The 23,942-nt window shown below is 35.3% G+C and overlaps 1 protein-coding gene across 15 annotated transcripts in view; it reads right to left on the bottom strand.

The window, feature by feature from the left end:
• DCDC1 (doublecortin domain containing 1) overlaps window positions 1-23,942 on the bottom strand; it is a 489,423-nt gene that overhangs the window by 390,725 nt on the left and 74,756 nt on the right. For 13 of the 15 annotated variants that reach the window (XR_014837084.1, XM_021085287.2, XM_021085290.2 and 10 more), the window contains one exon: window positions 3,205-3,371. Coding sequence is in view for 14 of the 15 variants with exons in the window: in XM_021085287.2 (XP_020940946.2) it covers window positions 3,205-3,371 (167 nt within the window). In the remaining variant the exon portion in view is untranslated. Of the gene's footprint in view, window positions 1-3,204; window positions 3,372-3,483; window positions 3,606-23,942 lie in introns of those variants that run through there. The other 2 variants (XM_085011473.1, XM_085011472.1) reach the window with 1 other exon arrangement.

The following is a 23,942-nucleotide window of genomic DNA, read 5'->3' as shown; positions in this document are numbered from 1 at the left end:
TATATTTTGTTTACTGACAGCATCTAAAAGCTCTATGGAGGATCATAAATAAAGAAGATCATGTTTAAAAATCACTAATATCATTTTAAAAGGTAGTGCAGGCTTGTGTTTTGGCCTCTGTTTAGCTGTGTTAGGCCTATGAATGACAGCTTCCCTGCTTGAAGCACACAGAAAGCACAGCCTTCCTCATTCACTGACAGGACTGTGGCCTTTTCACACGTTCCTTCCACAGCAGTGTTTGTCCCCAAACACTGGAACTCCACACAATGGCATTCCTACTTCAACACCCCCACCAACAGCACCACTACATAACAAGAATGCTAATGAGATGGAACGGCTCTGTCGCTGAAAGTGTTAACTGCGTTTCATAGGAAAGCATTTATGCTACTTCAAAGATAACCAATTAAATAGATTCTGCTTAGCTCTGAGCAATTTCTAAAATGTTTCCACTTTTAAGGAAATAAATGTAACAAATGTAAGACTAAGTGACTTTACGCTGTCCTAAATATAATATCTCATTTTATACACATGAATCAGTATATTTTTAAGACTACACTAATGCAGTAGGCTTAATTCAGCTGTATGCATGTAATAGCCAAGTTAAAGTTAAATTTGAAAAGTAAGTTTGTAAACATAAAACCAGCAGTTCTGACTTTTTTTTTAAAGTTCTACTTACTTAATTTAAAAGAAATTTCGTTAGGGAATTCAAAACATCAATTTGAAGTGTATAATCTTTTGACAAAATCCCAGCAAAACAATGCTGTTGTTTTGATAAATGATCTCAGAAGTGGGATAAATGGAAATGATATCAAGAGGTCATATAATTCTATAATTTATAAGCCTAGGTTTGTTAAGAAAATCATCTATCATCTATCTCCATTTTACCAAACACAATCTTAAGTAAAACTAAATAGAAAAGTCTATCCCTAAGGTCAAATGAAGTAAATGCAGTTCAAATAAAGTTCATTAATGCTAAAAGGGATATTTGCTAAGAAATCCTACTCAGAAATAAAGCTATTGCCAGGCTTAATGCTTAACCACTGATGACCCAATAATGGTACCACAAAGTGACTTTTATAAACATCGCAGATAATTTTAAAGTAAGTCATGAAAAAAAACAATATGAAAGAGACTCAAGAATACATATAATTAGGCATACCTAAAAGAAATAGAAATTTGCATGGAAGTGTCTAACAGGCAATTTTCTATCTCTTTATCTTCAATTTTATATTTTAAAATTAAACTTAACCAAGTATCACATTTAAATTGTTAAGTGCAAAACTTTAAGTTATCGCAACTGAGCAAAATAAAAAGGTTTAGTTAGGAATGGGAAAGAGCACAGATTTTTAAAATATTCCAAATTTAACATAATGCTGAAAGTCATAAAGATGATATAGGCAATTTCAGATGCTCAGATATTTAGAGACACTAAAAATGTTCATTTTTGTTCACATTTACATTTAATAGTTATTTTAATAAAAATATATTTTTCATCAATTTTGAGTCATAAAAAATTTTTAAAATCAAAGCAATAAGTAATTCTTAAAGCATTTTTTTCATATGACACAGAATTCTTTTCAATCCAGTACAACAATTAAAATTTTTTAAATGTTTAGAAAAATGCAAGAAAAAACAAATATGCCACAATTACTTTCTGAGCTAGTTCTTATCTCTAACACCCTCACTTTTAATAAAACTTAGAAAATGTTCATTTTTTTTTTTAGATTTGATTTAAACAGTGCTTTTCTTGCATTGGCGAACCATTTCATGTTTTCTTAACATTAAATAATTTTAAACTGTCAAATTAGTAGCATCAAACTGTTTAATACCAAATAATTGATTGTAATTAAATTGGTCATAATCCATTGTATCTTAAAAAGTTTCTGTTAAAGTAATATAAATACAAAAAATATGTTTTAATCCAGTTTTTATATATGATATTAGCTTAATAAAGAATACTAAAGTTAAGTTTGGCTTTTAATTTTTTTATATTTATAATTATAAATAGCCTCATCTATGATAATTATTAATTTCACTTCTAGATACACTGACATTAATTAACTGGCAAAACAATCACATTTTGAGAATGAAAGTTTCTCACGGGGGAAGATGTTTCTTGCTACTTCTGGATACCTTAGCTCAAGAATTTCTAGTCAATACAAGTTGTTCTTTTCCTAACCGGACAGCAGGAGGTGCTGTGTGAACACTGAGACTGAACCCCATTCACACTTCCCCTCCCCCTGCATATGGAGAATAATAGCATGATGCTTTCAAAATATACATTTTTCAGCAGCCTGTGGTCTGAGATAATGAGCCCAGTTTTAAACTGGAAACTCCCAGTTAGAATGTAAAACCTAGCCCTTATTTAATATGGTAAATTGTATGCTTAACTTCTTAAGACCAAGTGCAAAGAGGATTCTAAAATTGTGGCAACTCCATTTTTATTTTATAAAGGGCATCAATCATTCTGCTCTACAATGTGAATTCCACTTGAAGATAAAAGTCCTTATAAGTAATTATAAAAATACCAGTCTTCACTCACACATCCCTTTCTACCCTATCATACACTCGCGGACACACAATTCCTCTCTCTCTCTCTCCCCCTCTCTCTCTCTTCCTGTCTCACAATTATGGAATGGCTATTTAGAAATTAAAGGACAAAATCTAGTTTAAACTAATTCAAAGGCATTAATTCTATTTCTATACTTTCAGGTTCTGAAACATACAAATTAAATAGGCATAAATGAAGTAAAGTTACTCTTGACATGAAGTTAATTCACAATTTCCCAGAATATGACTGGTTATATTTTAGCCCATTTTCTACAATAGCAAGTCTGACTGCATATTGAAAAAAAAAAATAGACGGGTGAACATTTAAAGCTTCAAATGCTTTAGGACCTATTCATTTTCTCATTTAAATTGACTGTCTATAGAATTTCCACATAAGGAGTTGCCTTCGCTTTGCACAGTACGCAGCAAGAAAAGATGAGACATATGACATCCTGTACCAAAAGATAGATACAATTAGCCCCATTATTGTTGGCTTTGAGATTATAGAAGAAGCATTTTGGCTCCCTAACAGGCACTGGGCTCACAAAATACATGTCACAGTTCTTTTATGACATGATGCCAATCCCTTGCCTCTATACAACCAAGTACATTTTAAAACATACAATAAAGCAGTTTTAAAGAGGGATGACTCACCTGTTTATAAAATTTTTTTGCAGACTTTAATCGTTGGTACAAGGCCAAAAGAACTCCTTGGATGTACATCTTAGCTCCTGAGGGGCTGAAACCTTCTCCCTTAGAGACCCAAACTGGTCCCCGCAAAGGTGTGATGGAATTTTGCAGGCATTTTTCAAGCAGAGGAACTATACGAGAAAATAAGGGAAAATAAATTCTTTTGACCCAACTGAAATACACTGCCTGGAACACAGACCCAATACCAGAGCTAACTCTTAACATCTATTATTTATATCTGACCTGGGTTAAGTCTTACAGAGGCAATTCCTGCATTACTAGTGGCCACCATGAAGGATGTATTTATATTGAGACACCCCCCCAAGCAAGACTCATGAGCTTTGCGAGCACACCTGAATAGTTCTGAAGTGTGCCTAACTAGCTGCACAGAGTGTCATGGTGTGCACTGATTGCCTTATCTTCTCATTTATCACAGATGAGTTGGAACCAACCTTGCTGAAATCTACTTGCATTGTCCTGATAAAATTGTAAGATCCATGTTCTTTCTGTATATAGCTTCCCGTTGAGGAGTCTATATACCTAAAACATCACATCTGGGAATTATTCATAAAATATAATCCACACCTTTATAAGCCATCCTATTCAAGTCTTTTCACTGCCACTGCTTAAATAACTCATAAAACAGGGTGGCAAGTCTGTTTAAAAATAATGGGGAGAATCTTAAGCAGGCATTTTACTACACCTTTTGTTTTTAAGCTTCTAGGATGTAAGCTAGTCAAAGATTTAGTAATGCTTTTCCAGTACACATTTTGTAAACAGATATTTACTTGTGGGCCTGTATTGCAACATCCATATGGACTTGACAGACATATTTATACACTTTTTCACACGATTTGCTTATAAAGTCTTTCTGGTGTAAAACAGTCAAATGACACAGCAGCTAGCTAACATTTTTCAAGATAAAATTTCCCTCTGAAATGCTGGAAACAAAGAAATTAAAAAAAAAAAATTAGGCACATTTGGGAACCCAGAAAAAAAGAGAAGATACCATTTTTTTTTTAAACTTGGTCTTTACTTAAGTGTATACATGCGACACAACATAAACACACAAAATAACTATATGGCTTGGCTACTTATTCTAATACAAACTTCTACTAGAAAAGAAATTAAATAGATCACCAGCAAAGAAAATAGGTCTGTGCCATGGGTTATGTTATATGTTGCATATTTTATGCAGAGAGGCCTAGTGTAGCAATGTGGAAATTGAATTACAATTAGGTTCAGCTGAGCTGCTGAGCAGCTGAGTTATGCAAATGGCCTTTGCTACTGGTATTCTGCTGAATTTTGCTCTTAGTAAAAAAGTTACGCATTTTATGGCACCAAGTTCTGCAACTCTCTATCAAAGCACAATTTAAATTCTTTCTGATATATTCATCACTAAGGAAAATGTTAGAAAATGAGCTGAGGATTTTCTAAGACTACTATAAGTTAAAAGGAAATCACGACCCAATGATCATTTAGACATATTTAGATGTGTGCATGAAATTCACTCACCAGCCTGAGAAATTAATTCCTAAAATTCACATACTGAGCATATTGTTACATTCCTGGAGCAATTGCTATTCTCTATAAGTTTTATCGTAATAAACATCTCAAACTTTTTAAAAAATATTATATCATATATATTACTAAAGAAATAAAAAGAGCAGTAAGGTTTTTTTTTAGAATTATAAGGCTTCCATTCTTAAAAACTGTGTAACATAAATCAATCTTGCATATAATTTTTCCTAAAGAAACACAGTTTAAGAATCATCAGCACTTTTAGTTAGTTTCAATAATCATATATTACTGTGTTGAATTTTAATTTGTGAACTTTTAATTGGTACACTCATTGAACCAAATGCAGTTTCTATACATGGAAAGTCATTACATAAGTAACTGTTAAACTGAAAAAAAAATTAAGGACATTGAGAAGTAAGTAATAAACTTGAGAAAGGTTTACCTGCAAGATTTAAACTTGAATTAAAACTGAGAACATTTTATCAGTCTCTAGTCTTTTAGCTTCATTCTTCTATACTTGTTACAACGTAACTTTCAAATTCTTTATGTCAGCCCAAAGGATTCCAAAGCAGAATTTCACAGATTTTTTTTTTAACACAAACTACTTTTTTTTCAGGGTTGTGTATCCTCCATAAGAATTTAAGAAAAAAAAATATATAGCTTAGTAAAAAAATATAAACTATATCAAAATGCAAGCAGTATCAGCATTGATATAAGATGGAAAATAGCTCCCATGCTCCACATGATTTATGTAATTAGGAATACTATGGAAACCAGAAACAGCAAAGCAAAGAAAGCAGTATTCACAGGCAGGTTTTATAAGGGACTTCAGAATCTGCTCTGAACTTGTTGAATAATCTGTTCAGTATTCCAGAATCTCCCTGCTGGAAGCAGGGTCCTCATTATAACCACAAGAGCCCTAATAAAGGTTAGCCTCTGAACTAGGGATTAGAAGGCTCTTTCTTTTTGGAAGCTGCAAACTAGTAACTTTGATGATCTTCTTGAAAAGGAAGACAAAGCACACTCGAAGAACAAATAATGTTTCCACTAACTAAGAAGGTACGGAAAACATAAGAAAATGATACGCATAAGCACTTGGAAAGGAAGTATAAATAAGCTGAACATATTGGAAAAATAAAACTTATTAATCAGTACAAATTGAAGAACTCTTCTAAAAAAGATGTCTTGGCCTAAGATGATAGTTTCAAAATATAGTAAAATAACTGATTTTTTAGGAGAAGAGAAGTCAATTGACTTTTCAACCCCATCCACAGATTTTAATGTGAGTGAGAATGTCTTTTAAGCATTTCAGTGGATATTCATAATATTCTATACCAAGGACTCTTAAATGTTCTTAACCAATGGTTTTATCTCTTTTATAGAGAGTTCTCCTTTCTCTGTTTCTGAAGCAAAACTTCACTCTATTAGAGAAGACTACTGCATATAGATGTTCAAGAAATAAGGGCAATGATTTAGAAAGGACAAAAGACACTTTTCAACTTTGAAAAGAACATAATCCTACATGTTGCTATGAGCCAGCAAAGCCCATTGTAGATACTCAATGAAAAAAATATGTCTTTCCCAGGGAATGAACTCTGACTCTGGATATTATTTTGTATATAAACCATGAGCTTCTCTTTCACACTGCTACTCAGAAATATGGCCTCATTCAAGAAGGTTAGCTGGCTCCTATTATCCTATATTTCTTTGATATTTGTGTGCATAGCTACTCAGGGCATTTCTTCTTCTGTCTGAGGACTTTATTACAGGTGTTCTACCTACTTGCTCCTGTTTACATGATGGCAACAAAAATTTGCTTTCCCGTAATTTTAATATTCCATTGCACAAGTCCTCAATATTTTCATTAGATATATGATTTGGAAATTAATCATTCCTTACATTTATCAATATGCATAGATCAGTCAAGTATGAGCATTCCATTGGGATCATTTCCATTGCTGGAAAGGTGAAGTTATATGGATGATAGCTTTATATCCATTTTATTTTTTCTCAAGTCGTGACTATAGGGCAAATTGAAATTAATCCTATAGTTTCAATGAATTTGGAGTTAATAATAAAGACGCTGGGTAAACAGACCTAAACAGAGCCAGTACTGGACATTATGGGTAAATAGATCATATAATTAAAAGTAGTAGCTATGTTAATTTCATAAATACCAGCTGATACTTTTCCCACTGATGCCATTTTATTTCCCTTGCATTTCTTTTCCCTTTTTCCCATCTGTTAATATATTCTTGTCACTTACCCTTACAAAATATCCCAAGTTGTTTAGTCAGAATTAATTGTTCCATCCTCTATGTTTCCCAGAACATTGTTTATATTTGCATTTTTCCTTTATTGATTTGTATTAGTTATTATCTTCTCCACTCCCATCTCCATCCTTCAGGAAACCACAAAACCTTTGAGGTTTGTGGGCATGGAACTTTTTAGTTTGATAAAAGCCCAGTGAATGTCAAATGGATAAATAAATAGTACTTTTGGATACACTGTGGGCAGTCTTTTGGGTAAGTGTTAGGACCATGAATGCAACTATATACAATCACTTAGAATCCATAATTTGCAGTGACCAAATTAAAATTTGATCAAAGTCTGATAAACAAATATGAAGGTACAAGAATTTTGAAGCAGGGAATTCCTTCCGTGGCTCAGTGGAAACAAATCTAACTAGGATCCATGAGGACACAGGTTCGATTCCTGGCCTCACTCAGTGGGTTAAAGGATTTGGTGTTGCCATGAGCTGTGGTGTAGGTCACAGGTGTGGCTTGGATCTGGCATTGCTGTGGCTGTGGCATAGGCCGGCAGCTATAGTTTCGATTCGAACGCTAGCCTGGGAAACTCCATATGCCATGGGTGTAGCCCTAAAAAGATTAAAAAAAAAAAGAATTTTGAAGCAAATTTAGGGTATGTACAATGATTTTATTTAAATCTTCCTTATAAAATTATCTTGAACACTAAAGAGGAAAATAAATATAAAGAGAAAACAATATGACTTGGCAATGAACCTTTAGTCAAGAGAAGACCAGAGCTGGGTATTTTTTAAAAGTCCTGGAAAATCCTTATGTGCTTTATCCTAAATCATGCTACGATGGGAAAATGGACACAATAAAACCAAAATAAGAGGGCAATAATATTAGATTAAGGTCAAAATAGCTGTTTTAAATAATAAAGGTAATTCCTTCTAAGAACTTTGAACACAATGAGTTCAAAAGCTATTCACAAGAAAATAAGCTGTTCCGCCTTCAAGAGGACCTTATATTAAAACCACTTCATCACTCATTGCTTGAACTTATTTGGATTCATGATGGGCGCAGTACAAGGATTTTGGCCAAGGACCCAAAAATTCCCCTAAAGAGAAGCCACAAAGCTAATGGAACTTACCAAAGAGATATACACTAAAATGTCAAGTTCTACACCTAGGGAATGTACATCTCTCTCCAAAAGCAACATCTGACATTAAAATAGATACTTGGCACACTGCATTTGAATCCACTGCAGAAAGCTATTAAAAGAGGATTTTTTAATCAATATATTTTCAAAAAGCACTGGAAATAAAAGTTTAAAAACTTGCTTCCAATTAAAATTTAAAATTCCTACCAATTAAGTATCCAGAATTATAATTTACATATCATAATTTTCATATTTCAGCCAAGGTATATGAGACTAGGAAAAAAGACAATGCCTAGAGCATAATCACCTATAAAGAAATTACTATATGCTCTTTGGCCGGAAGTTCAGATCTCAGTCTCAAAAATACCTAGCTATTGTTAGCAGGACATCATTTGGAAATTTCTCACTAATTCAACTGGAATTTATTTTTTAACGAAGCTGATCTAAAAAGTTTTTTTTTTTTTTTTTTTTTTTTGTATAATACAAGGTGAGTTCTTAAAAGATACTAAGAAGTGAGTGCTTCCCATCCAGGAAGTATGCCTGGAGGGAGCTTGAACCAGTGCCAAGGTATTTGTGTGTTTTGCTGCTCCTTATCCAGCTTTAGGTAATAGTTGGAAAGCTCCTGGTCCCAGAGCAACCAGCAGACACCACTCAAAAGCATGGTCTGCTGGGAAGATTGGGTGATGGAGAGCATACTGTCTCCTATGTTGCTTGATTTATATCACTATATTTTTATTCAAACAAAACTAAGCTAACAGCTGCTGTGTACTTTTGTTTACATGCTATATGTCAAATCTTATTGTCCCTAAGGTACTTATGAGAAAAGATTTAGCAGTCGTTTTCTTAAATACCAATGCCTACCCAAATTTGGATTTTTCCTCCACTGAACAAAATGACAAGCACACGATTGCTATACTTAGAGCAATCTTTCACAGCTGCTTTAGTTTTTCAGTGATCCTATTAAACTGACGGCATATTGCCTGTGGGGTCTACAGTATTATAATACTGCTGTAAGAGACATTGATTTGTATGATATGATCAAACAGAACAAGGATGTATTGAAGTGGGGTGGGGGAGAATTTCATAGGTCACACTGTTTTTACCACCTGGGTAAAATTTAATTCAGACATTATAATCTTTACAGAACACCTGGTTATTTTAATTGCTGATATGTTGGTGAATGCTGACACTGGTGCTTAGGAAGTATGAAGTCTTAGGGAGTCTCCTCCGTTTTGAAAATGCAGCCTGAGTCATGTCTTTTCTTAAACTGAACGAAGTAGCTGTGCATTAAATATGCTGGCACATCTTCTGCTTGAGCAAGTGGACCGAAATGGTGTGAATTGTTAATGCCTTGCTGCTTTGGTTCACGGCTTGTGATTGATCATTTGTAACTATATCTACTCCTTGTTCCATGAAATCAAGTATGGAGTAATGGGTTCATCAGATTTTGGGGTTAAATTGAGAGTGAAGAGGTACTGTGTGTGGAAATAAGAGTTGCCATGTTCAGGGCTGGCCTTGTAACAGCATGGAATCTAAAGGCGATATTCAAAACCACTTCACTCATCATACGCTTACTGATTCTGAATAGGGCCCATTTGCAGGGGACATTTGGTAGTTTTCCAATACGCTTTATGCCTCTTTCTACTTCCACCACCATGCACATCTTTTTTTCATACATCCCCAGTAGCACATTGGTAGAACAGGTCAGCATACACAATTCATTTATTTAAATAACTTGATTTATACAAGTAGAAGTAGGCTGGGATTCTATTGTCTGAGTCCTGCTTTTCCCTTCAACAAAAATAACAGTGTATATGTCTTTGAAAATAGAAGTATTTTGTGGACTCAATTTCACAGGCATCTAAGGATATTTAGTAATAATGCCACATAACTTAATTGAAGTGATATGTGTACAACTTTAAGGTTACTTTAAGAAATGTTGAAAATCAACTATATCTAATCTATTATCATGTGGTTATGGCCTATACCAATATACAATTACTGAATATACATGGCCTGCTTTTGTAAACTTTAAAGCTCTGTACAAAATTTGAAGTATTATCTTAGAGTTCATTTGGGGAAGTATAATGCATAGAACTTAATAAATAAAGCCAACACAAACTGGAAGTTAAGACCTTTAGAAATGTCATAATATAATTGCTTTCAGTAATAGTTGATACTTTTTTTAATTATTACTTTTAATTTTTGTTAATATTCAGAAAAGTTTAATACAAATGGTGTTAACTGAGACATCAATTAACTTTTGACCCAGTAGGAAAAGATGTGATATTTAAAAAAAAACAACAGTAAATCTTAGGAACAAAACCAAATATACAAAGCACTTACATATGTAAGTAACATTCAAAAGCAAGCTACTTATAAAATGTCTCAAAATTCTACTATTACATTTATAAAGTCACAACTAATACAAATCTAAAAAATGTGCCTGGATCCTTTTCCTTTTTTCTTTTCTTTTTTTTTCAGTCTCAAAAATAGAAACAATAATAATAATAATGATAACACCTTGCATATACAAACCTAATCAGAGAGACCTAGGAATCAGATCATGTAGGTAAATTGTTTTTGTCTCCTTGCCTTCAAATGCTAGGTCAACATATTGCTTATATTTAAATATTTTACTTGGGATATTATTTTACTTGTAATGAAAATTTTATATTTTAATGTGATAAATTGAAAACTCTTAACAGTTACAGTAGCTACTATGGAGGATTTCCTTTTGACATTTCTCCATGTTTGTTTCACAAAAGTAGAATCTTTTATAATAAGCATCTCACATGCTCTTGTCCATTATTCCAACTTTCTTCTGAAAAAGCTTAGGAGAAAGCAAACCAATCTCTACTAAGTCAAGTTCTTTTACATAGAGAGCTATGTAAAAAAAAAAAAAAAAAAATTTATAACAGGTAGTAACAATTGGTAACAATTAGGCTATTTGTTTTCATTGGCAATTATACTTGTTACACTCCTTTTATAATGAACTTCTAGGATCATGGAATATCATTAGCGTTAGAGGAAGATTTTTGGTGTTAGAATTCAAAGATGAGAAATAAGAGATATAAAAACCAGAACCTAAGGGACAAACTCAAGGAGAAAGGGAAAGAACAGGAATCTGGTTAAAAAATTTTAATAAATACTGAAGCAAGTTTAGTCCAACAAAACCTAGGAGTGATGATCATATACTCATGAATATAAAAGAGAATCTATGTTTTTAAGACTTCAAAAGGATATCAAGAGCCTATGAGCAGATTAGACTGCTTTGTGAATGTTCATATCACACAATTGTGCACTCACATATTTAATAAAAGATGACAGTGATCCAATTATAATGGGAATTCTCCAACTGCCACTAAAAAAATTAAAAAAAAAACTTTTAAAAATCAAGCCTTGACAAAATTCTTAATTTTCTCTCTAGGTCAATAGTAGATATATAAATTAGTAATTAGTTAGCACTTTCTTGTTTTGTCCAAGCAACGAGAGCAGCCAGTGTTCAAGTTTAATGTCTCAAAGTCACTGACACTGAAAGCCATGTCTAAGGAACCCTGGAACCAAAGCAAAGTCATAGGGAGCATGGTCCCAAAGAAGACTTCCTGAGTGGTATTTTTCCTACACAAAAGGTCTCTTAACTGGCTGCTTTTGTATATTCCCCATCTAGAGAAACTTTAGGGCTGAGAAATAACCACCAGCATTTGGCATCCTTCTTCAGCAAGAGACCTCAATTCTTACATTTCACAAAATTTGAGAAGGTAAATGGTAAAAGGATCCAAGGATTGAAATGAGGAAAACTTACTTAATTTTAAAGAAGATATCATACACATAAGTTGGATTTTAATTCCCTGAAAAGTTCTAGGACAGATTATAAAATGGATGGTTTGTGAACTCTTAGAAGAAAGTAAAAACAAACAAATTAATAAATAAATAAACAAACAGCGATCATTAGGACCCACATACTAATTCACATACTAAGCAATATTCAATGAGCCGAGAGGGAGATGTTTGGGGAAAATCCCCTATAGAGGGCTTGACATCTCTAACAGCAGCATATAATCATTATTTCTTCCGTGGGAAACAGATCCCAATAGATTGTGCCTACCATCCATTGTCTTTAAGCAAAGTCTGTATGTCCCTTCCCAGATAAATAAGTGTATCTACAACAAGGTAGGAGATGTCCCAGAACCTCGTCTTTAAGTCCTCTATTTAGAATTCAATATTGCTTTCTTTTGATATTTCTTTTTAAAAGTAATAAAGAAATATGTTACTTAGGGTCCAAAATGAAACAAAAGAAAATTATGAGTGGATGCTGCCACAGCTGACAATTTCTTTCCTGGAGAAAGTAATAAAAGGAATCTGAATGAACACACACACACACACACACACACACACACAGTTGTCTCTGTATGGGGCTTGACTATAGGCTTGCAGGCTATAAGCCCTTGTGAGTTGCCCACTCTTAACTAAGAGAGCAATGCCTTTACAGGGCCCAGACCATCTGGACCATTGCAGAATTCCACATTTAGCAGAGCAGGCAAAGTATTAGCAACACAAGAGCATAAAGGAAGAGGGTGGCATTGTGACTGGATTCTCAGTGTCCTGAATTTTGCATTTACATCAGAAAAAATCTAAGTACAATGCTTCCCAAAGAAGGGCATCATGCCCAATCTTTATGCTATTTTATAATACCTATATTATTATAGTCCTGGGTGAAACCCAGGACAGAGAAGACTACGGAATCTTGTCCTCACAGATCTTATAGTCTAGAAGACAGATCAGTATTAAACAACTTCTCAGGAAGTTTTATTAATTATAGTTGTGACAATTACTATATACAGGGTGCTATTAATGTAACAGATCTACCTATCTTAGGTAAGGAAGGAAAGTTGGACAGGAGCAAGGCAATGTTGGGAAAGTTTTCGGAAGAAGAAATATTTAAAGTAAGACCTTAAGATGAGTAAGCAATAGCCTGCAAGGAAAGGGTGAAAGAATCCAAGCAGAGGAAACAAATGGTAGGGTACTGGGGCATGAAGGAGAATCAAGTGTTTGAGAAACAGAAACAAAGTGACTTGAGTGCAGAGATGAAAGGGCCAGCAGTACTGAGTGAAAATGCAGATGGTGGGTAGGGGCCAAATCATGAAGTCCCTTCAGGCCATGATAAAAATTTAAGCATTGATTCAATATGACAAATTATTATAGACTAAAGTCACTTTTAAAAATAGTATTACTAGAGTGAAGCGATTAGAAGACTCATGCCTAAATTGGAGATAGGTGAGCCTATAGATTCAAAACTAAATGGAGAGCCCTATCCAGGGAAGAGTAACACAAATCTGAATGAAGCAGGGACTTGATTAGCAGTCCCTGATCTCTATTCCGAGGCATAGCCTACCCATTTTTATTATTAACTTGGAAAGTGCTAAAGTTGGTGTTTTTCATACTAAATGTACAAATGTAAACAAAAACGGGAGAAACTGTTAATCCCTGGGTAACAGATTAAACAGCTGAAAGATTTTTCAAGGCTAATCTACTAAATAAAAACCTTATAAGTAGCAATTTAGTAGGTATTGATGTATTAAGTTCTAGTCACACATCTAAAAAGTCAGTAGTAAAGTACAGGAAAAGAAAGTAGCTTAAAAGCAAATTGTGAGCAAAAAATTGGGGGCTTTTGTTCACTTTAAATTCAGTTTAGGTCAATGACATGATATATCCAAAAGAAATAATGAAGTAATTGTAGGTGATACAATGACCTGGAACAAAAAGAGTAGGTGGGGCTGCTTTACTCATCACTGATTGACCTGGAAAATTGTGTTCAATGTGGGGTCATACAAAGAGGAATGCCAAAAAAACTAAACAGAGTAGAGAAGAGTAACCAGGATGGGGAGGAGCCAGAGAAGTAGTTGGAGAGATTAGAGATATTTAATTTGGAAAAGATTTAAATTGAATATGTTCAAATATCTGAAAGGCAGTCATAGATTAGAAATTAATTTGCATTAACTTCAGAAGCCAAAATCAAGAACAATGGTAAAAGTTTAAAAGAGTAGATTTCAGTTAGCTATTAGATTTTTAAAAATGAAATTATAGCTGTCAGAAATGTAACAAGCAGTGGCTGGATGGACATTTATTAGAGGTGATTTAGAGGGGATTCATGACAAAGTGAGATTTTGGTGATGAACAATAATGCTTCTAATGCTGAGACCCAAAGTAAATCAATAACGTGATTCCAAGGAGATACAAAAATATAGCCATTATAATTTGTTTTTACACTGCTCTGGGTATCTAATAATGCATTACGCATCAATTTTTTAAAGTTCTATAGGATATGGCAGAATACTATGCAGAGTGGGAGGTGAATCATTAAGTGACATCAGTGAGAACTATCAGCAAAAAGTAGTTAACAGTGGGTAACTTGTTGCAAGTTTAATTCAACAAAAGAATTTTTTTTGAATTCTGATACAACCATTCATTTAAAAAGTATTTCTCATCACTTACTATAACAAATATCATACTTTACAATTATTAATTAAATATTAATTTTCCGAGACTATTATTTGCCCAGCCCCACTATAGATATCAGGAGATTTTTGGAGTTTTTTAAGTATAAGAACAAAATTTCTGTTTAGTTAAAGAGATAATTCCTATACATGAAAGGGAGATACTCTATAAACAAATGTTACAACATATGGTATTGACGTATGGTATCAAAAGAAGTTATGAAAAAGAGTTACTAGTATTCAAAATAAAGTGGTATTTAAGTGATATTTTAAAACTTTGCACACTGATATCTTGATTAAAGCTTTGTAAGAGACCCAGAGTCAGAAGGCCCAGCTAAACCATGCCTGGATTCCTGATGCACAAAAATTGTGAAATAATACATGTTTACAGCTTTAAGTTCCTAAATTTTAGAGTAATTTGTTACACAGCAATTGATAACTAATACAGATTTTGTTTAACAGACAGTATTGTGTATTCCATTATTTGCTCTCTTCCTCAGAGGAAAATTATAAAACTTGGAAAAATTTTATGTTCTTTGCTCTTATATTTAGGTTGATGATCTGTTTTGAGGTTTTTGTTTGTTTGTTTATATATGGTATTATGTAGGTGTCCAACATTAATCTTTTGCATGTGCATATCCAGTTGTGCCAGCACCATCTGTTGAAGAGACTACTCATTCCCCACTGCATAGTCTTGGCACTCTTTTGAAGGCCAGTTTACTATAGATGTATTGGTTTATTCCTACACTCTTAATTCTATTGCATTGGTCCATATGTCTCTGCTTATGACAACACTGCACTACTTTAATTACTGTACTGTATTTTACCTGTAGTATGTTTTAAATTTTGGAGGTATAAGTCCCCAAATGCATGGAGTTTACCAAACTCAAGATTAAGGGCACAATTCTCCCTCTGATTAGCTGCCTACAAATTCTGGGGTTTTCACCATTTTTAAGTTCAATAATTTGCTAGAGTGTCTCATAAAACTCAGGAAAGTGCTTGCTTAGAGGACTAAGTTGATCAGGAACCCTGAGAAATACATAAGAAGTAATTTTAGAGAGCAAATAACATAAAAATAGTGAGATTTATGGAGGGGCTTTGACTACGTGGCTTTATGCTTTGATGATACTTTATTTATTTATTTATTTATTTAGTCTTTTTAGGGCCACACCTGTGGCATATGAAAGTTCCCTAGGGGTCCAATCGGATCTGTAGCCGCTGGCCTACACCACAGTCACAGCAACGCCAGATCCGAGCCACGTCTACGACCTATACCACAGCTCACAACAACACCGGATCCTTAACCCACTGAGCAAGGCCAGGGATCAAACCTGCGTCCTGATGGATCCCAGTCAGATTCGTTTCTACTAAGCCAAGACAGGAACTCAGCTTTGATGGCACTTTAATATGTAAAAACTAGGTAGGTTTTTTGTTTGTTTGCTTGCTTGCTTTTTAACCTTGGTGGTGTTTGGCAGCTTATATTGGGTCATGAGGTCAAATTTGCAGTTTTATATTTGTGTTTTTATGAAGAGACTATACATGGAGAACAGGGGATTTGGCCAGATATTTTTAATAAGCAAGAGCTGTTGTAGGAGTTCCCGTCGTGGCTCAGGGGTTAACGAATCCCACTAGGAACCATGAGGTTGTGGGTTCGATCCCTGGCCTTGCTCAGTGGGTTAAGGATCCGGCGTTGCTGTGAGCTGTGGTGTCAGTCACAGACGTGGCTTGGATCCCGCGTTGCTGTGGCTCTGGTGTAGGCCGGCGGCCACAGCTCCGGTTTGACCCCTAGCCTGGGAACCTCCATATGCCATGGGAACAGCTCAAGAAATGGCAAAAAGACAGAAAAAAAAAAAAAAAGAGCTGTTGTAGAATTTTGAGCTTGGTGCATTATAGCAACTAAATGCAGCAGGGATTATTTTCCACAGACCCTGACCTTCAGAAAATGCCAGCCCAGGACAGGGCTGAGGGTGATGGCTTTAGTGTACTGAGTTGGGCTGTGGAGGCCTCAGAAAATCTGAGTGGTCATGCTTGCTTTACTGTGCAGGCTGCCACCACTTATACCTGAACCAGGCAGTGAACATTCCCTCATACTGCAGGCAAGTCTGAGACTGGGATTTGATCATTTTAGGCACTGGAAGGCAGAACAATAGTTGCTGCTTTTATCTGTTTTGTAACTAAATCTGCAGATCAGGACTCAAAGTATAGTGGCAGCTGGGTTCTACACATGCTACAGTGAGGTTCTATCATTAAATTGTTAGTTCCAGGCCTAGAAAGGAGGCACTGGATCTCATGCCTCAAATTCTGTTCTCCATTATGTCATTTTAAAGAGCCTTCTGGGCCAAAAAGAAACTGTGGGTGAACTAACCTTAGATTCATGTGGCTTGTCCACAAGCTTTGAAATTCTACCAATTCAGGTTGACTCTAAGTTTACTTATCATGTAATTTTTGACCATGGTTCTAATTGTCAGAAATGCAAATTTTGGTTTCACCTATTGAAAGGTGATATATTTATTATAAAAAGAATGCTCTGTCTCCTGTTAGAGAAAAAACTTGAGGAAGGTATTACACATCTAGGAACCAGATTTGTTAAAAGAATGAAGAAGAAAGTAAAGTGGTTTTAAAATATGCTTTAATCTTATAATCAGAAGAAAGCAGTGTATTGTGCAAACAAATATGAGCAGTTTATTTAGCTGGAGAAGAAAAGGGATTTCCTGAGAATAAAGGTGAACATATGATCTGAATACACACATTTGGATTTGAAAAAGTATATGAAAAAAGAAAACTGAAGTCATGAAGGCCAGGTATGAGGCTATGGGAGGTACATCCAAATCTGACTACTCTTAAAGAGATTTTTATAAAGGGGATGTATATTTAATTGGTACAAAACAAGAAACAGGTAACTGGGGCCTCAGTGAAACCTAATAGTGGCGTCTCAGACATAAGATCTCAGAGAGAAAACTCAAAACAGTCTCCCAGAGATGGCAGGATCCTGAATATTGTGATGAGGTAGCATTTAGGTTAAAGATAAATTAATAGCAAATGCAACTGAAGAATCTCTTATGAGGGCTTATGAGTGGAACAGTTTTATAAAGAGCAAACAAAAAATGTGAACGAATTGAACAGGGGAATACTAGGAATATTGATATAAAACACTAAAAAAACAAAAACAAAAAACAAAACCCAGTATTTAGTGAACTCCAAAAATGTATTGTCCTAAGATTAAGAAAAGGCAAAAGCAAGATGAGTTACATTATAGGAGACCCAGGGAGAACAAAAACAGATCAAGGAGTTGAGATCTAAATTAGATGTTGGACTGTGGGAAAATATATCCTGGGTAGGATTATTTAACTCAGGGAGGTGAAAATGGATAAAACTGGTTTGAACAAAGGATGCTATTGACAAACTTGGAACTTATTGACTTCATATCTCTCACTATAGGAGATTCTTCAGGGGAAAAAACAGCTTGAGAAACATGTTAGAAAAACACAAGTATGGACCAGAAAGCAAAGAAAAAGTAAAAGAAAAGGAAAACAAACCTCAACTGCCACAAATAATGCAGCCCCAAGTCTGTTACAGAAGGGAAGTTTTCTGAAAGGAAGAGGAGGACAGTAGAGGCAAACACCAGAAGCAAATCCTAAACACTGAAGAAAAAGAGGATAGAAATATAAATTCAAGACCCGGAGCACTCAACAACCGAGGAAGGACTATGTCTAGGAGGAAATGGTAGCAGTGTAGGTCTTCACTGGGCACCTAAGAACATGAGCCTCAGAAACATTAAGCTGCTTTAATTCAGAAATCCACTGAAAGATAGTCTCCAACTGGAACTGAGGTAGAGATGAGGGGGAAGCTGTGCCTATGAAGCAGGTTTCTTAGGCTTCAACAATTCCACAGCCCAGGGAGTTCCCGTCATGGCGCAGTGGTTAACGAATCTGACTAGGAACCATGAGGTTGCGGGTTTGGTCCCTGCCCTTGCTCAGTGGGTTAACGATCCGGCGTTGCCGTGAGCTGTGGTGTAGGCCACAGACGCGGCTCGGATCCCGCGTTGCTGTGGCTCTGGCGTAGGCTGGTGGCTACAGCTCCGATTTGACCCCTAGCCTGGGAACCTCCATGTGCCGCGGGAGCGGCCCAAGAAATAGCAAAAAAGGCAAAAAAAAAAAAAAAAAAAAAAAAATTCACAGCCCAAGGTCATTACAGCAGCCACTGGGACCAAGGATTGAAATTACTGCTCCCAGGGCAAAGCGGACGCCATGCACCAGATAGGGCCCACACTTGGTTTGGCACGGGGTCCAGAAATACAACACTCAGAGAGAAAGGAACGTTAAGATGTTTGGGGAGTTCCCTTGTGGCCTAGCAGGTTGTGGAACCAACATTATCACTGCTGTGGCACGGGTTTGATCCTTGGCCCAGGAGCCTCCATGCACTATAAGCATGGCCAAAAAAGAAAAAAGATAAGTATGTGCTATAAACCCTATTCTACAGATTAGGAAACTCTCAGAGAAACAAAATAACCTGCCTAAGGTCATATAATAAGTGGCACAACCGGAATTAGAGTTCTGCCTTCAAAATCAAAGCACTTACCCAACAATCTATGAAGCCTCTTTGAGAGAGGAGACAGTGTCTACTGTCATTTTTTCCCACAAGATATTATAAATCCATATTGCTATAATTAATGTCTTGATGCGAGACTACTTCCCAATGAGGCACATACATCACAGGTCACAAACCCTGCTATACTGCATAAACTGACTTGCATCTTGGAAAGACTAACATGGAGAATGTGTTCTCTTCTTTGCCTTCCTTCACTTAGTCTCTGCTATCATCCTCTGGCAAAACAGTCACGCAGGTCTAGATCATACCAAACATACAGTCCTGGAAACACCATTTTGCTTGGAATAGCCACACGAGAAACTGAGGATTGGATTCTATTCTGAATGTGCTGGGTGTGGGGCTGATGTTGTGATCATCTTTCGGTTCGGTTGGAAACAGGGAACATGAGAAAGCTGGTGAAGACCCAATTCAACTTTGGAGGTCCCCAGGGATGACACCCACTGCAGGAGCCCAGAGAGTAGCTGCTAGAGGAATTCCAGCTCAAGCCAGGCATCCATAAACCATCTGGCTGATATTGGAAAGAATAAAAATTAGGAAGGACTTTAATTTCTTTGAGTTTTGATTTGAGAAGCTTGAACTTTTATTGCATGTTAACTCAGAAAGGTGAGATTATTTGATTTTGGAATTCACTTCTCTGTGAACTTAAAAATTTTGAATTTTAAATTCTTTGGGAGTTTATTCTTTGAATTTATTCACAAAAATCTAATAAGGGGAAGAGTTAACATGCAAATTCAGGGTATGTTATTGGAATTTTGTGATCAAAATATGTTAATCCTGTCATTTGGTCTCACTAGAATCTCTGAAGAAATTGTTTAAGAATAGATAGGTTTTTGGACAGCTAATTTGGGGAGGAAAATGGAATAGAAAGTGAATGTTTAGTGTTCCATAGCATGGCCTTAGAGCCAATTTAATTAATGTACTATTCTAAGTCATTTCATAATTCTCTAAGGTAAATTTCATACTGCCAGCCACAACCTAGAAGGAGCCACAAAGGAGCAGAATTTGGTTACTAGAACAGCAACCTCATAAAGGTCCTGAGAGACTGAGTTTCTCCTTTCTGCAGAGGAAAGGTGACTCCCCTGGTTCACTATAATGCAATAATTAAGCCAAAGGAGCTAACAGAACAGAAAGTTGGAGAGTGTTTGGGAGAATAGGTGTGTTATTAAACAACTCCTTCAAAATCTGACAGTATCTACATGTGGTCTACCACTGTTATATGCTTCAATAATACCAAAGAGCTCATACATGATTGCTAAGCAGGGGAACGATGTCAGTAAGATACAGAAGATAGGTTGGTCAAGATGTGCTTTTCCCTAGGCAAAGGAGGCCAAGAAAGTAGGGGTAGAATTCTATCCTTTAGCATAGAAGATAAAAGACACTAGCTTGGCTGTTGCACCGGGGCACCCTTCCCAGAAAGGTGCACCCTATGTCTTGCATAACTCCTGTGAAGTTTGCTTCCACCTGTGCCTTCTTTCAAGAAGCCCCACGGGCTCAGACCTCTAGTTGACTCCCATCTGCATTATCTCACACTTCAGTGTTTCTGCACAGCTTTAAAATCCTCTGAAGCAGCACCCTGAGATGCCTACCCAGGCAGTTTATATTATCTCCTAAGTTAATCATTATTTTGGTTAGTATTCTATTTAAAGGTACATAGGCTGGTCTTCCTTAAACCTATTTTTCTCATAGCCCTGTTACTTCTGAGGGTGTAATTTTGCAGAAGGCACTTCTCACACATATATTACGTGCTTCCAGAAATGCTATACCAGTATGTTGGCCATATATAGGAATATGGCATCTTTACACAGTGGGTAGTTCTCTTGTACTCTAAAAAGAATACATCAATATGAGAACCACAAATAAAGAACTTTTCCACATACAACGATATAACTTTCTTCGTTAAAATCTATGGTTTAGAAATCTAAAAACAGAAGTGATTTGCAAATCATATGGATTTTTAAAGGTTTCACTAGACTTTATAAAGTAAAAATAGTTTGTCATGTCAAATGTGCTCATTTCTCACAGCACAGGAGGAACACTTGAAAGTATATCTAATTTTAAAAAAGAAGCAATAGATAGGAAAAAAAATTATTTTGTATATTTGTTACTTTTAGTTCTTTGTCCTATTACACTTTTAATTTGTGCTTTACAATAATAAATAATTGTTATGATACTAATATTGAACATTAATAAGTGACTTGTTCTGATCTGACAGGGCGACTAAGCAAAAAAAAAAAAAAGTCATCAAATTAGAATGTTAGCATTTATTTAAAATAAAAGATCTTTCATATAACACTTAACCTCTCCCAAATTTAAGTCCAGAAGGCAATCAAACATAAAAAGTTTAGGGACCTCAATCATTTGATGCACAAAATCATACTAACAAACAAAGAAAAAAGAAATGCAAAAACCTAATGTTAAGTGACTAGGGTGCTGCAGACTGGAAGTTCCTCCAACAGGATTAGCTTCTTTAAGTATTTTAAGTCCGGTGAACTTGTTATGCTTCCACATGTTAGTGGTTGCATAGGCTAATTTCAGCTGGCATAAGCTTTTATAAGTATGCAAAAACACAGGGCAAGGCATGCATTAAAATGTGATAATAGCACACTTCTGGGACATGTGAAGCATGAGGCATGAATCCGAATGCCTCTGGCATCCATGAAGTCTCATGCCTCAGAGTCAGAGCTTTTCTGTTTTGATAAGCAATTCTGTTATACCACATTTGGGAAGGGGAAAAAAGTCAACTTGCTAAATTTCATCTTTCACCTTAACCAGGGCTCCTTAGAATTTCAACTCTAGCAATTTACTCAAACATATTTTTTTTAATTTCAGGTGAGCTAGAAATAATTCAAAGCTAGATAGGGTCTTAAAAATATGTTATTCATATATTAATGCAAGTTTAAGAGTGATATATATTATTGTTGATCTTAAAGAAAATTTAAGCCAATGCAACAGGGGAGGGGACAAAAATGCAAGAAAGACAAAATCAAATAATAATAATGCTACTCTCCCCACCCCACAAAAAAAGACCATAAGGAAGGATTCCCTGTGTTACTTATGTCTTAGAGGTAAATAACTCATGCTTCCCGATAATGGGAAAGTATTTACAAGCATTTTGAAATCTTCAGATGAAAATACTGAAAAAATGTAAAATTCTTAATAATGATCATATCTAATACAAACATTAAAAATAACCAAGAAAAATAGATTTACTAAATAAATAAAAATAGATTTATTTAGTACAAACACAGTTATATAATACTTAGCAAAAAAGTTTGTATCATAAACATTAAGTATCAAAATATCACAGTGATCAATCAAATTAAGAATGTTAAAGCCAGCAAAGTTTGTTTTTACACAATACAAGAAAGGATATTAGAAACAAATGGGAGTATCCAGATAGCTATATCCTTAAGTCACTTACAGTTATCTGGATCTCCATACTTGCAGTTGAGTATGCCACTTAAGATTCTGGCCCTCTTCGTGCATATGAAGTTATGGTATAGATAAAGTGATAGGACCATGTAGTAACACATTTAATAGTGTTAACTGTGGTACTATTAAAGTAATATTAACTACTCCTAGAGTAGTAAAAAGTAAACTTAAAGAAAAGTAAAAAGTAAAGTAATAGTAGTAACTACTACTGACAGTAATTTAATGGTAGCACAATTGTGGAATCCATATATTCTTGCTTTCAAAGACTAGCAAGTCAGTGCCTTTAGAAATATAAATGGACGCTTCACATTTTGACAATGACATACAATAAAATGTTTTAAAGCACATTTCATAACTTTTGAGAAATCTCTCCAGAAGTTAACAAAAAAAAAATCTCTGAGCATACAGCAGCACAATTTATTTTTCTTTTGAAAGTTGAATACACAGAAATTATTAAATTCTGAAAATATTTATTTTGTTTATTAATCTACAACTTAAAAGGTTAAAATACCCATCAATTTAATCTCAGCTTGTGCTGTGCTTAGACTGAATGTTTATGGCTCCATAATATTCATAGGTTGAAATCTAATTCCCAATGTGATGGTATTTGGAAGGGATTAGGTCATGAGGGTGGAGCCCTCATGAATGGAATTAGCATCCTTACAGAAGAGACCCCAAAGAGTGCCCTTGTTCCTTCCGCCACCTCAGGTCATAGTGAGAAGACAGCTGTCTATCAATCAGAAAAGGACCCTCAATAGACACTGAATATACCAGTGCCTTGATCTTGGACTTCCCAGCCTCCACAACTGTGAGAAATACATGTTTGCTGTTTAAGCCTACCAGTCTATGGTAGCTCAAATGTATTAAAACATGCTGAAATAAAAGATTCCCAAAACCTTAATACCCTTCCATGATTTCCCGTCATTTAAGAATGACATAATTGAATGAAAACAAGAAAGAAAGAAAGAAAAGAATGACATAATCATAGTTTCCTTTGTGGCTCAACAGGTTAAGAACATGACTAATATCCATGAGGCTCAGATTCTATCCCTGGCCTCACAGTGGATTAAGGATCCGGCATAGCTGTGATCTGTAGTGTAGGCTGCAGATGCAGTTTAGATCCAGCATGGCTGTGGCTATGGCACAGTGCTGATTTGACCCCTAGGCAGCACCAATTCAACTCCTAAACCGGTAACTTCCATATGCCACAGGTGTGGCCCTAAAAAGAAAAAAAAA

This window comes from Sus scrofa, chromosome 2 (genome assembly GCF_054392235.1).
Source record: "Sus scrofa isolate SSC_HxYL_T2T_F1_AM1 chromosome 2, Sscrofa_HxYL_maternal_Yorkshire_Landrace_v2.0, whole genome shotgun sequence".
Lineage (NCBI taxonomy): Eukaryota > Metazoa > Chordata > Mammalia > Artiodactyla > Suidae > Sus > Sus scrofa.
This window is presented reverse-complemented; position numbering and strand designations above follow the sequence as displayed.